This window comes from Eurypyga helias, unplaced genomic scaffold (genome assembly GCF_000690775.1).
Source record: "Eurypyga helias isolate BGI_N326 unplaced genomic scaffold, ASM69077v1 scaffold26728, whole genome shotgun sequence".
NCBI lineage: Eukaryota > Metazoa > Chordata > Aves > Eurypygiformes > Eurypygidae > Eurypyga > Eurypyga helias.
The window spans coordinates 38838-51455 of NW_010267963.1; the positions used below are offsets into that span (position 1 = coordinate 38838).

General features: G+C 41.5%; 1 protein-coding gene across 1 annotated transcript in view; it reads right to left on the reverse strand.

The window, feature by feature from the left end:
• GARNL3 (GTPase activating Rap/RanGAP domain-like 3) overlaps positions 1–7003 on the reverse strand; it is a 31837-nt gene extending 24834 nt beyond the window's left edge. Inside the window, exons 1-5 of the mRNA XM_010157609.1 lie at positions 6914–7003; positions 4960–5034; positions 3279–3378; positions 2729–2847; positions 1902–1966 (exon numbers count right to left, since the gene is read on the reverse strand). Of these exons, the coding sequence (XP_010155911.1) occupies positions 1902–1966; positions 2729–2847; positions 3279–3378; positions 4960–5034; positions 6914–7003 (449 nt within the window). The remainder of the gene's footprint in view (positions 1–1901; positions 1967–2728; positions 2848–3278; positions 3379–4959; positions 5035–6913) is intronic.
• Positions 7004–12618: the final 5615 nt, after the last annotated feature.

Here is a 12618-nt window from a genome sequence, read left to right on the forward strand (position 1 = left end):
AAACAGAAATATCTAACTTACAGTATTTTTTCCTAACTCCTGTTTCTGCATTTGCTATTATCTTTGCTCATTTCCCCCCACACATTAGTTTATAGACCTGTGCACAATGCAGTCTGCCTGGGGCACAGTGAGCTAATAGGGCAGTCAAATCTGATGCACCCTTCTATCAGTGGTTATGCTAGATCACAATGAAGACAGGATTTGCTTTAGCTCCTTTTCAAAGTGATTAAAATATTCCAATTAATTCAGAAAAAAACCATGTTTACTAATGTAACCAAAATTCTTTGGGACTGTACTTAGATTCACACTGACTGTGAACAGGGTAAAATGCCAAAGGAATGTCAGTCAGGTCTGAGGGAAGGCTCAAGGACCCCAAAAGCAAAAGAATAGTTAGGGAAGAGATTTTAGTCCAAGCCCAAGTGGGCAAAAGGCAATGACATTTATCCAGCTGATTGCAGGTAGCGCAAACCGTCCGAGAAGTGGGGAACAAGGTCTGAAACAAGCCTGCATATCCCTTTGTAAAATACTGAAACATCACAGGATGGAACACGGGTGTTTCAGCCCTAGCTAACAGAAGACAAAGGTTTCTCCACTCTGGAATGCCTGACCAAAAGTTTCTATGCGGGTGAGAGTGGGAGAGGCTGGGTTAGAAGGGGATGTTGGGAAGCGATGTCTCAGCGACTGACAGGCAGGCGTGGAAGATGGGGCGCTTCTGCAGGCACAGCATGCAGTACTGACAGCTAGGAACGCTATTTAAGCCAGTGCCATGGGAGTTAGAAGAGGTGACTTAGCTCACCTCAGTGAAGAGGAGAGAGATCTGAAGTGCTTCCAATTAACCATCCTGACACTCCAAACCAGAGCCCCAGCACAGGAAATCAGAACTGAGCAGTGAGGCTCGATGGCCTGTAGACTCTGGGGCAAATCCAGTGGTCTGGGACCTCTCAGAAACCTTGCGCAGTTGTAGGAAAATCCAGATCTGGTTGTACCGACTTCACAACACATGCCCTGTTCCCAGAATTCTCCTCTCATCAGCACTGGCAGTGCTATCCAGTGGATAAGCTCCAACAAAGTAAGGAACACTTGCTCCTACTCCAGACAGGTCAAAGGTTGTGAAGACCCGCAGCCTGCCCATTGATATGGTACACGCTGCCCGGTCGGTGAGTGAAGGCACTTTCTGCGGGTCTCTAGAGGAGGTAAAACCCCTACAGAACATGCATTTAAGGAGGATGTCAGTGAGGGATTTGAGAAAACACACCACGTGATCAGCCCGTAACCTCTGCAGATGAAACGTGAATGCAAAGAGGCTCTGACCCTTCAGCTGATGGTAGTGCTGAGAGAACAGAAGCAGCACTGGGCTTTCTCACCTCCCGTCCTCAGCTACGACAGAAGAGGCAGGACAGGCTGCAAGCATGCACACAAACCCTGGCTGGGGGAGGAATTGTCTTTGCTGCACTGACAGTTTAACACACCCGGAGTGGTACACAGAGACACTCAACTAATGACACAATTCCTGGTTCCTTCCCTGTTTGCTTCCTCCGGGTGGAGTCACACAACAGCCACCTCTCCAGGCCAAATCTGCTGCTCCTTAGGTCTGTCTATTGTCAATCTAATTTAAAAAGATATTTCTTCTCAAACGCTGCAGTTCCACTTTGCACCTGTTTGCTCATTAACTTGAAGAGAGTCCCTTTGCTCAAGAAAAGTGCTAAGAATTTGTCTCCATTTTAAGTTGTTGCTTTGTCTGTCCCAGAACAGGCTTGAAAACCACGTTATGCTGCCTTCATTAAGATTTGTAAACCTGTTTTTATAAATCTATCATGAAAAACATGCAATGCAAGCTCTGAATTACAGGAAAAGGCATACAGACGAGGATCTTAACTGATAACTTCTTTGTAAATACATACCTTAATATGGATTTCACTGACAATGTTTTTGTGGGACTGTAAGGGAGACATATTTTCTGAGTGCCCTATAAAGAAAAAAAGCTAGGAGATATTACAGGACATACTGACTTTTTCTGTATATTCAAATAAGAATATTAAGAAAAAAATCAAGTAAAAAAAAACAAAGAACAAAACCCTGCTACCTTTACTTGGCCATATTTACTAGTCATTTGGAGGGGGGGGGAAAAGAAGATAAACCGAATACGCGAAGTCCTGGATGGTGCAAAATTATTGTTTACTTAGTTTTGACTCCCTTGGCCTGTGGTGTGAGGGCAGCTGAAACCAGCCGACATTGCAAATGATGTCTTTGAAAAAGAAAAGAATGATCACACATACAGGAGAGTTTTAACCCAACAGCTGGGATAAAGGACTGTTACAGAACGTTGAGTGAAATTCCTTATCCAATATTAGTGATGCCAATATCCCACCTGACTATTTCCTTAATGTTGTGTAAGAAAATCCTAGAAGCAGCACACAGTCATTGCCTAAACTGAACTCAGGACACAATCAAGAACAATTTAGGCAACATTTCTAAAAATAACACAGAGTTGCAGGTAGGAACAATTAGAAAATATCTGGCATCACCGATTTCTGTCAGAAAGTTTAACATAATGGTATCTACAAAGCCAGTTTAGTTTTAGCTACTAGGGTAGATTTCGATGTTCGTATTGTATAAAATGAAAAAGATGTATTAAATACTGAAAGCAAAATAGTTTATGATAAACATATCCAAAACAAACAAGCAAACCATAAGAAGTCACAGCAGCAATTAAATACTTGTTTCTTACTGTTTTTCTCCAAAGTATTGAATGGTACTGAGGAACCCGCTGATTGTTTTGGTCAGACAATACAACTGACAGGAAGAATGGGTTCTTCTCTGCATCCGTACCTACATAATTCTGATGCACTGTTAGGGAAAAACAAGAAGCATTATCAACCATAAAGACGACACATCCACCCACTTGTGTGCACACACAGACGTGTATAAATGTGTAAATATATACATCAATATGTCAAGATATATAGCTACCTACATAAATAACTGTTTATATACAGATGAGGAAAAAACAAACAAATAAAAGATAGGTACAGCCTTCAAGGCCAAAGAAGGGTTTCAAAACATCTCTTTGGTAGCAGAGGTTTTGCTGCTCAAAGAAACCCACCCTCTGTCTTTAGGTTCAAAATACATGAACCAAGAACTTGTCTTCTGCACAGGACAGAAAGTGTATTAATACAAAATTAATACCATAATTTTCCCATATTTAAATAAGAGCGACACAAAGCTATGCTACATGTTCATTGATCAAAATTTCAATCCATCCACAGAAAGATCATTACCTTTCCCTAAAAAATATTTGAAATACCATCTTGTATGATACTCTGGGTTTTCCAAATGCACGTCTGTTCTGTGCCATGTACCCGGAGTGTAGTCTGCATTCTGAAACAGAAACGGGAGACTGTTAGACCAAATGCCGAGTGAAGAAAAGAACGTAGTATAGGCAAAAGCCAACCAAGAGTGGCTGATTGACCAGAAGAGTTATAGCTGAATGCTCGTTTTTAACGAGCAAAGAATTATTCTGAAGTCAGTTGTGCAGCTGAAATTAAAATTACTCCCTCTCTCTTTTTTTTCTTCCTTCCCCTTTGCTTTCTAAGTACAGTCTCTTCCTATTGTACCACCGATACAGGTAATAGCTTAGTATTCCACTGGAAATTGGATTATTTCAAGGTGGAATTTGCAGACTGGTGGTTTTCAAACTTCATAAATAAATAAACAAACAGAATTCCACTTCCAGGTTTCATTTTCTCAGTTCATGCTACAATAATCCTCAAGGACAGCTCGCTAGACCAGAGCATGCGCTGGAAGTTCTCCAGTGTTGTTTCTGGGCTGGCTGGCTAAGGTAAATTCCCAAGGATCCCTCAAGTTCTTTTCTACTAAGAATTAACACATGCAGAGAAAAAGCCATTCTCCATATCCATTCACCACGTGGTCATTCCTCATCCCCTCAAGAGAAACCTTCTGTGGCACAAGATAATGGGCTGATTGAACTGCACAAGGCTGAACTCAAACCCCAGTGCACAGACCGTGACCCTACAGAGATTCACTGCAGTACAGCCGGACTGCTTTACACCGCACCCACTGCCGATACGAACAGATGACCAGTAATAGTTCACTGTTAATATTAGCCCGATACAAGCTTACCAAGACTTTACATGTATTTCAAGAATATGAGGTCTTTCTTTCAATATCAAGATGATATTTACAGCTGAAAAAGTTTTGCAGAGGAAGATAAAAAAATGAAGAGAAGTAGAAACCTAAGTGTCACTGGAGTGGTTGCAGGAACACACCGCGAGTGCTAACAGCACAGGAATCTGGAGGGAATGACTCTCTCAGGCTCCACTCAGCTTCTTTCTCTCTGATCTAAAGATAAGCATAGCTGCCAAAAGACAACTAAGGGGGAAAAAACGAAGCTATAACCTTATCACACCGAGGAATAAACTTAAAAGCACAAAGGTCAGCTTGAACACAGTAGTATCACCAGGACATGAATATGAAGCGATGAACTAGAGACTGCGAAGTGTTATTCAGGGGGTAAGATAGGTATTTTTCTTCTAACATGATCAGGTGAGCAAGATGTTACCAAAATGAAAGGAAATACCAGTTTTTGCCTTAAAAAAAAAAAAAAAATTGTTGAGACTGCATCACTCTTGAAAGAAGATGAGGCTTTGAGCAACCTGGTCTAGTGGAAGGTGTCCCTGCCCATGGCAGGGGGATTGGAACTAGATGATCTTTAAGGTCCCTTCCAACCCTAACCATTCTGTGATTCTATGATTCTAAGAGCTAGGCAGACTTTAATGAGAAAACACCCACGATCTCCCTCCTCGTATACTCTTACATTCTCCTATTATTGAGCATTTTCTACTTCCTTATGAAGTGACTGCAAATACATCTTTCAGTGGTGAAGAATAACTGAAGCTGTATTATTTTTTCAGCTTTCTATGAGTAACTTCAGCCACTTACCTCACCAGCAGAGCTGTTTTCCACGCGGAACCGTCCAGCTCTTTGAATGGCTCCATCAGCATCACTAGATATAAGCTGTAAGAGAGTTTAAGATAGAAGTTCAAGTTCCAAAACCAGCCGTACAACCAACAATCAAAGCTTACTAGTTTCATCTTCTCCCATGCATCATATGGCTATCCACGGAGAAGGGATCAGCACAGGTATTCCTAATGTCATGACAGGTTTGGAGTGACCCAATTATAACTCCAAGGAGGCATAAGCAGGAGAGCCATTCGTTCTTTGGCAGATCCCAGTACTAATTATAAATTCTCCTGCCTCAGATTTTGGCTGCATCAACACACAGAATGCCTATAGAGCGACTTGTGCGCTAGGATACCCGCAAGGGGAGAAGAATGATGCTAATGATACTGCATGTTACCCCTCTCAAAACTGGAAAAAATTAAATTGCCACATATCATGCCAAATGGGATCTGAACAACAATAATACGGTGCTAGATCGTTCCTTGCTTCCCTCTAGTGATCCACGTTATTCTAGGATAATACTTCTTCCCTTTACTTGGTGGAGGAGTTATCACAACATTTTGCAGGTCTTTTTGCCCCTTGCTTTGAAGTGCTCTGAGGCTACATCAGGGATAAACTACAACATCAAAAACTCCAACACATGATGGTGCCTCGTATAAACTGTAAGAGGGATTATATGGGCAACTGGTTGTATTACACCAGTGGGAAAAACATAGGGAAAATGTTTAGGGTGGAGACAAAATAACTGTGTTATAATAAACAAAAAGTGAAAATGATTGACCAATTGAGATGCTACTGTGGAAAATATTAAGCAAGAGATGTTCAATATTAAACATTTTAAAATTTGAAAGGGCAACAAGTACCTTATACATCTGTACTCCAAAAGATAAAAAGACACACTTTCATAAAATACGAGCAGAATTTTAAGAAAACCAATCAAAGGACAGGACCATTTGTGTGAGCTCACTGTGAAGTTATAATTATCAATACACTTTTCCAGCAAAAGATCTAAGTACTAGTAATGGAAGAGGCTCTTAGCAGAAAGCATTTCCCTTTTTTTTTTTTTTTGGCTGAAACACCACCCCTAATATGTGGAATATATGGAAAGAAAAGACAGATGCCTGGTCTTCTTGCAATGCAACTTCCAGCAACCAAGCCACCAATTTGTACCCAGTTTACATACCTATTAACAAATAACTGCCCAAGAACTTTAAAATTACAGTTACAGCTAGTACAAAATCTGTGATTTCTTCCCACAATAGGGGAGCTGGAGTTCAGTTTATTTACCCTTCCCCAATTCCGTTTTCCTACAATAAACTTAGGTAATTTCATTATAACCTTCCATACAGAGTGATGCCATTTTAACTGCTGACATACTGCTGTTTTCACATTACATATGAGAAAAATGAAGTACCAATTTCATCTTTGAATTCAAAGAAAATGCAGAATAACAGCCAGATTTTAGGGAATGGTTTTCAGTATCCTTATTCTGACCAGTCCTTTTCATTTTAAACCCTCTCTCACTACTGTGAAGCATATACACATAAAATCACATGTACACATACATATGTATACAGATAAGCATACAGAGTTTTTAGCTCACATACAAGTACTTCATCAAATACCACCCTAATATTTTGCAATATTCAGCTTATAAGAGGGAAAAAGGCTCAGTTTCCATTTGGGAGTAAACATGATATTTACATAACACTTCCTATATGATTACGATGAAATACTCATAAATAAGGTAGTAAAAAGCCTTATTTATTTCTAATAGCTATTCCGAAGTCTCCTTTTATTACCCTATGACTTTCAAGTCCAGCTTAAAAAACACATTTTCCAAACTAGATAAAATTTTCCACCTGGAAACTGGAAGGAGTCGTGCCCTGCAGTCTAAGCTGCTAAAATCAAAGGACAGGCTGTGTGAACTCACAAGCTCCACTGATCCGTAATGCTTTCTGCTGAACTCTCCACGTCTGCAGCCCAGATCTTCAGAGACAGAGCTGAAACAGAAATGCTCCATCAGCGTACACAAGTCAACCAGCCCCAGATCTCCTGCAACGCCGTACCCTGCCATTAACAAAGGCCACTCCTGCTGAACAAGGTTCCCGTCCGTAAACGCGTGCGTTAGCGCAGGGAATGCTTCTTAGCATGTGCACAGTCTCTAGCAGCCACCGCGGTGGACTAGACGATCTCTGGAGGTCCCTTCCAACCCCTACCCCTCTGTGAATCAGTGAAAAGAATTGTCTGTGTCCTGACTGGGAGCAAAAGCTACGATTAAATTACATATTTAGGCATGATGTGACCAGAGTTCCAAAGCAGATGGTGGCTTACAACCAGGTTTGAAGCGTGTGTTTAATCTAAGGGAAGAAAAATCTGCAGTAAACTTAATGCCTCCCATAAGACAGCTGCACGGTGCTCGATAAGCTCAGACTTGGGATGTTGCTACTGTTCTTTTCAGAGTCTTTTTTATAGCCTACACACAAAGAGAAACTGAACAATAACTTCAGTTCAAAGGTGTACAGCCCTAACAAAGATAGAATTGCCAAGCAAGCAGAAGTAATGGCAGAACGAGCAGTTCAAAATCTACACGCATGATCACGTGTAATCTCATACCACCACGGCACATTACGCACATCGCTACCTGCTCCATGAGGTCAAGGCCTATAGCAAACATCTCCTCTAACTATAAGCACTTTGCCATGGGGATATACATGTTACAAATACAAGCTAAATAAAGATTTAGATGCAAATTTAACATAAACCTTAATTACCCAGTCTGTACCAGGGCTAGTAGCGCAATCCCTCCACCATATTCCAAAAATAGAGGTCACCCTTCAGTTGCACTAATGAGAATAATTTAATTAATGGAAAAACCAAACAAAACAACAAGAAACCCTCCCTCCAGCAATAAGAGATCAAATTTTCTGAGAATTATCAGTACTGTAAATTGCAACGTTACTCTGATAAACAGAAGTATGTAAGAATTATCTATTCGTGTTTCTGAGTCCTGTCTGCTTAGATTCCACATCTTCACCCAAGACGAAACAACACAAACAAGATGATCTAATAGAACTTTAAAACTCACTAAAATAATTCTAGCATTCGTTTCCAGCATGTAAAGTACAGGGGAAGGGCAAGAGCACAACAGTAATAGCAGTTTTAAATGACCTGCACACTGAAGCACGAATGTTTACTGCAACAGAGCTGTCTTTCTAACTTGATGGGAATAAAACCTCGGGATGACACACTGGCTTCTGCCAAGGAACGCCCTGTACTTCGCCGTTCGGCTGCCGTTCAGCCAAAGCCCTTGTTGCAGGAACACATCTGTCCTGCTTCCCAAGCAAAACTGAGCACACGCAGCCAGTTTGGCCGCTGAAGGCAATGGAGCCATAGTCTGTGCTCCGGCGCCTAAGGGGGCTCGTGCGTCTATGCCACAGTCGCAGCACTACGAATGACTAGAGGAAAACTGCCTGCAAGAACCGAGGTTAATCCCCATTAGATGAGGGGGGAAAAAAAAAGTAAAACACTCAGTTGGAAGTATTATGGCCTAAACACAAATACAAGCTTTAAGCTTTATAAGCTTTTTTAAGATTTAAGCTTTCACCTTGTGGTTCCCTGCACAATGAACTTACATTGCACTGGCAACAATTATAAAAATTAACTTTCCTGAGAACTGGCGTGAAATACCTTCCAGGAAAATACTAAGTTCCTGTATCAGGAATCTGCATAGCAGAGAGGGAACAAGTCTGTGAGACAAGAACAACTTGGGCTTGGGTCCTGATCTAAGAGCCCTTATCAAAGCAGCTACAATTCAATCTCACTCAGGATGTGTTGTCTGTAGACCTCAGCATTTCAGAGCCTTACGATACCCAAGATCAAATAACAAATGTTAAAGCTTGCAGGTCAAACAGCTCGTACTTGGAAAGTTAACAACTCCTCCTCCTTTTTTCCCACAGCAGACCATAAAGTAACGGAGAAAAAATGAGACCAGAAACAGTATTAAAACCTTAGAGATACATAAACTACTAATGAGCCACAACATGAGTCAGTTCCAGTGAGAACGGCTACTTCTGGTTGGTACCTGAAAAAGGTGAGCCCAGGGATGGGGCTGCCGAAGTCTGCACCACTACATCTCTGCCTTTTCACACTGAGTTTTCAGAGCCTTATCAACCTGACAAAGATGAACCAATCTCAGTGGAGACCAACAGAAGAAACTGTTCTTAGGCGGGAAGTCTGAGCATCCAAAAGTGGGTTCAAATCTTCAGCGATCACACACTACACGTCCGATACCGTCAGACACCTACCCCTGCTGCGGGACCTTTGAACGAACCTTGCCACGCGACTCGGCTGCCTTTGGCCGCTCCACGCAACGCCGCCGTGTTGCTGCTCACAAGTTGTGCGCCACTACGCTTACAGCTCCTTTGGAGCCTGCAACACGGAGAAGATGGCCCAGAGCAGCGGAAAGACCGAATGTACCCATGAGTTACACTTAAATAACTTCTGCTACAGCTGCCTTCTACTTTCGGGGGGTTTGTGGCAGTAATTCACGCGCTCATTCCAAGTGTGTTCGGACAGTGCCACCCTACTCCTACATGCCATTTGCAAGGAAATCACCCCTGGCTTACATTTTATTGAAAACGCATCATCTTCTTCCATCTCTCTATCGTCTGAAGGGAAGTATTAAAACAAACTTTACTTCAGTATGGTTTTTGGTAAAGAAAAATTCTGAAGCTATTACTCCCCAATTCTTTTCTTTCAGAAGGCAACCCATGTGAATCTGGCTAACAATTTTTCTCTGCAGCTATTAAGACTGGGTAACATCAGCGTATTTCAAGATAAGCATGTATACAGACAAGAATAAAGACATCAGATTTTCTTTTCCCTTCCAGACAGAACAAAGAGTTCCCAAGTTTAGTTCTGTATGAGCTGACACTCATCCTCTGCCTCTTTACACATCTCGAAGAGAATTTGGAAAGTTCAGATAAACCCTAAAAAGTAATAATGCATCAAACGCAATTTTCAGAGTTCCTGCATTTTGAGATACACATGGAATTTGGCAGATGCTTCACGGAACAAATGGAATGCTTCACTTGCAATATATTTTAAGGCATTGTGGGGTTTCTATTATTTTTTTACTTCTACAGAAAAAAATCAGGTAATCGTGGCAGTGCTAGTATTTTCCTTGTGTGCTATTTTTGTTCTATAAAAATCATTTTTGGGGCTAGGTGTGCTAGTTGCCTTAGAAACCACTGTAAAAGCAATTCCAATCAATGAACACTTGTCAGCGTCAGTACTGGCGGCAGAATGTTATGGAAACAGCAGTCGAAATCTCACCCTCGCTGAGCTTCGATTCAGCCCTTAATCAAACAAAGAAATGTATGGAAAAATAGAAAATCCAGCAACTGTCACTAGCACAGTAAATCACTTCAAGTCCTGGGATAGCCAGGTCACTGTTTTGTGTGTTTGACATCTGGACAACCCCCAACACAGATATAATACAAGTTAGAAAGTCACTCAAAAGAGCATATAACCTGCTGTGCTTTGAACAAAGCCCTCTCCACCTGGATAATTTTTAGAGACTTTCATCAGTCATGCGATAGCTCCACAAAGCAGGAGAAAAAGCAAGCTGAGGTTTATAAAACTGAACTTTCTGCCTTGCAGCAAAGCTAACGTCAAAATGCATGAAATTCTAGAGGAAAATGCCACCTTGTGAATCACTTGCACAATAAGCCCAGGGGTTATGAAGGCATTTTAGAACTACCTGCATACACACAAACCAAGTCCTACACCTTAATTTCCTGATATTTCAGCTGAGTGAAAGACCAGCTTTATCAGGAAAAGCATACTGAGACCTGAGCATATTAATGCTGCAGAGATAACAAAGTCAGTAGCTAACAAAAAGCTGTAAAAAAAAAAAATACAAAGAGCATTCAAAACCAAACACTCTATAACTAAGAAATGGATATAGGTGTACAACACATGAATGCATCAATGCAACAAAAGATGAGTTACTGAGTTAAAGGTGAATATGACATGAAAGCCATTAATTTAGAAATACAAAAAGTCACAATGTATATTGAGGTGTATGCCTGGCACCCAAGTGAAGAGCCTGGAGAGTAACGTCCAAAACATGGTGGCAGAGTTAAGAGCAGACCAGACACCTGGTCTGATCTTAATTAAGATCATTAAGAGACATTCCAACAATGACTTCTGCAGTAACATTTCCTAACCAGAGAGTCGCAATAAAACAAAAGACAAAGTGAGATGCGGCGTTTGGGTTCTACCATACAAATCTTGGTTTTCCTCAACATGGAAAAGATGGTTGTGCCCCACAGGTCTGTCAGGTGTACGCAACACTGCTGCCAGCAAAGTTCTGGAGGCCAATTAGCCCAAGGAAAGATTCACCATTAAGACTCCCTGATGTCCATGGGAGAGAGGATATTGAAGGAGACCCCCTGATCCCCAAGCTTACTGTTTACCTGCTCTTGCAAATACAAAACTCTTCACAGCTCGTGTGATGGCTACAACAGTATGCTCTGTGTCACACGATCATACCCTCTATTCCAGATTCTCCAAGTGAACTTTTGATCTAAGCAATGCCAGTATGGTTATTAGATTTTTTTTTTTTTTAACATTTCCATAATGACAAGCCATAAAATAGCTGCCTTTAAGAGACACTCCAGCATACTCCAACATTTCACATTTCATCAGCTTTGCCGGCCACTGAATGACAGGGAGAAGAGCTGTTTCAGAGTTCTCTCACTGCATGACAGACACAATGCTCAGCATGCAGACAGTAGCCAACAGCGGCGTACATAAAATAACAAAGAGACAGCACTGTCACATTCTGCAAGGAAACTGGCAGAAGCTTTGCTCCACCGTTCATGGTGAACAGTGAGCAGCAGAGTGAGTGCAACCCTACAGCCTGCCTCCAGCGCAACCCCAGTCACAGCCACCCACAGCAGCCCAGGGCAAAAAGGCAGACATGACATTGTGCATGCCTTGGAAAGTGAACCCACAGGACTCCAGCCCAGGCCAAACACCTGAGACCTACCCCTCCCAAGGGTACAGAGATTCACAGATGCAGCAAGACAGGGTATAGGCATCAAAAAATGCAGAGGAGCACACCAAGAGCAAACAAATTTAACAGGATATAGATAGATATTTAATGTATCTTCTTAGACCATGGGATATAGATGGAAGACACAGACAAGCTCAGAAATAAGCATAAAGAACAGTTTGTGCACCTGAAGGGTTTGTGCTCCTATCCTCTCCACAAACTGCATTCCAATAATTTAAGGAAATTCATTGTCTCACCACAACCGACACCCTTTGGTGTCAAAAGCAGTTTCCCAACACAGCTCTCGGAGTTCAAAAGCACCAGTACACCCGAATAAAATGTCGATTAAAACAACAGTGGTTTAATATTAATATTCTTATCCATTTCCATCCCAATTCAAAGTACCTAAAACATACCTAACTTTCAAACACACCAGCAGTCCTTTTAAAAACAAGAATTATACACAATGGCTAATCTCTGCTTCTTCTCAACCTAACTACTTCATATGGCACTTGTTATCTGCTTTGCATCGAGCACTTAGAGCAGAATCTCACACCAACATAAACGCTACACAG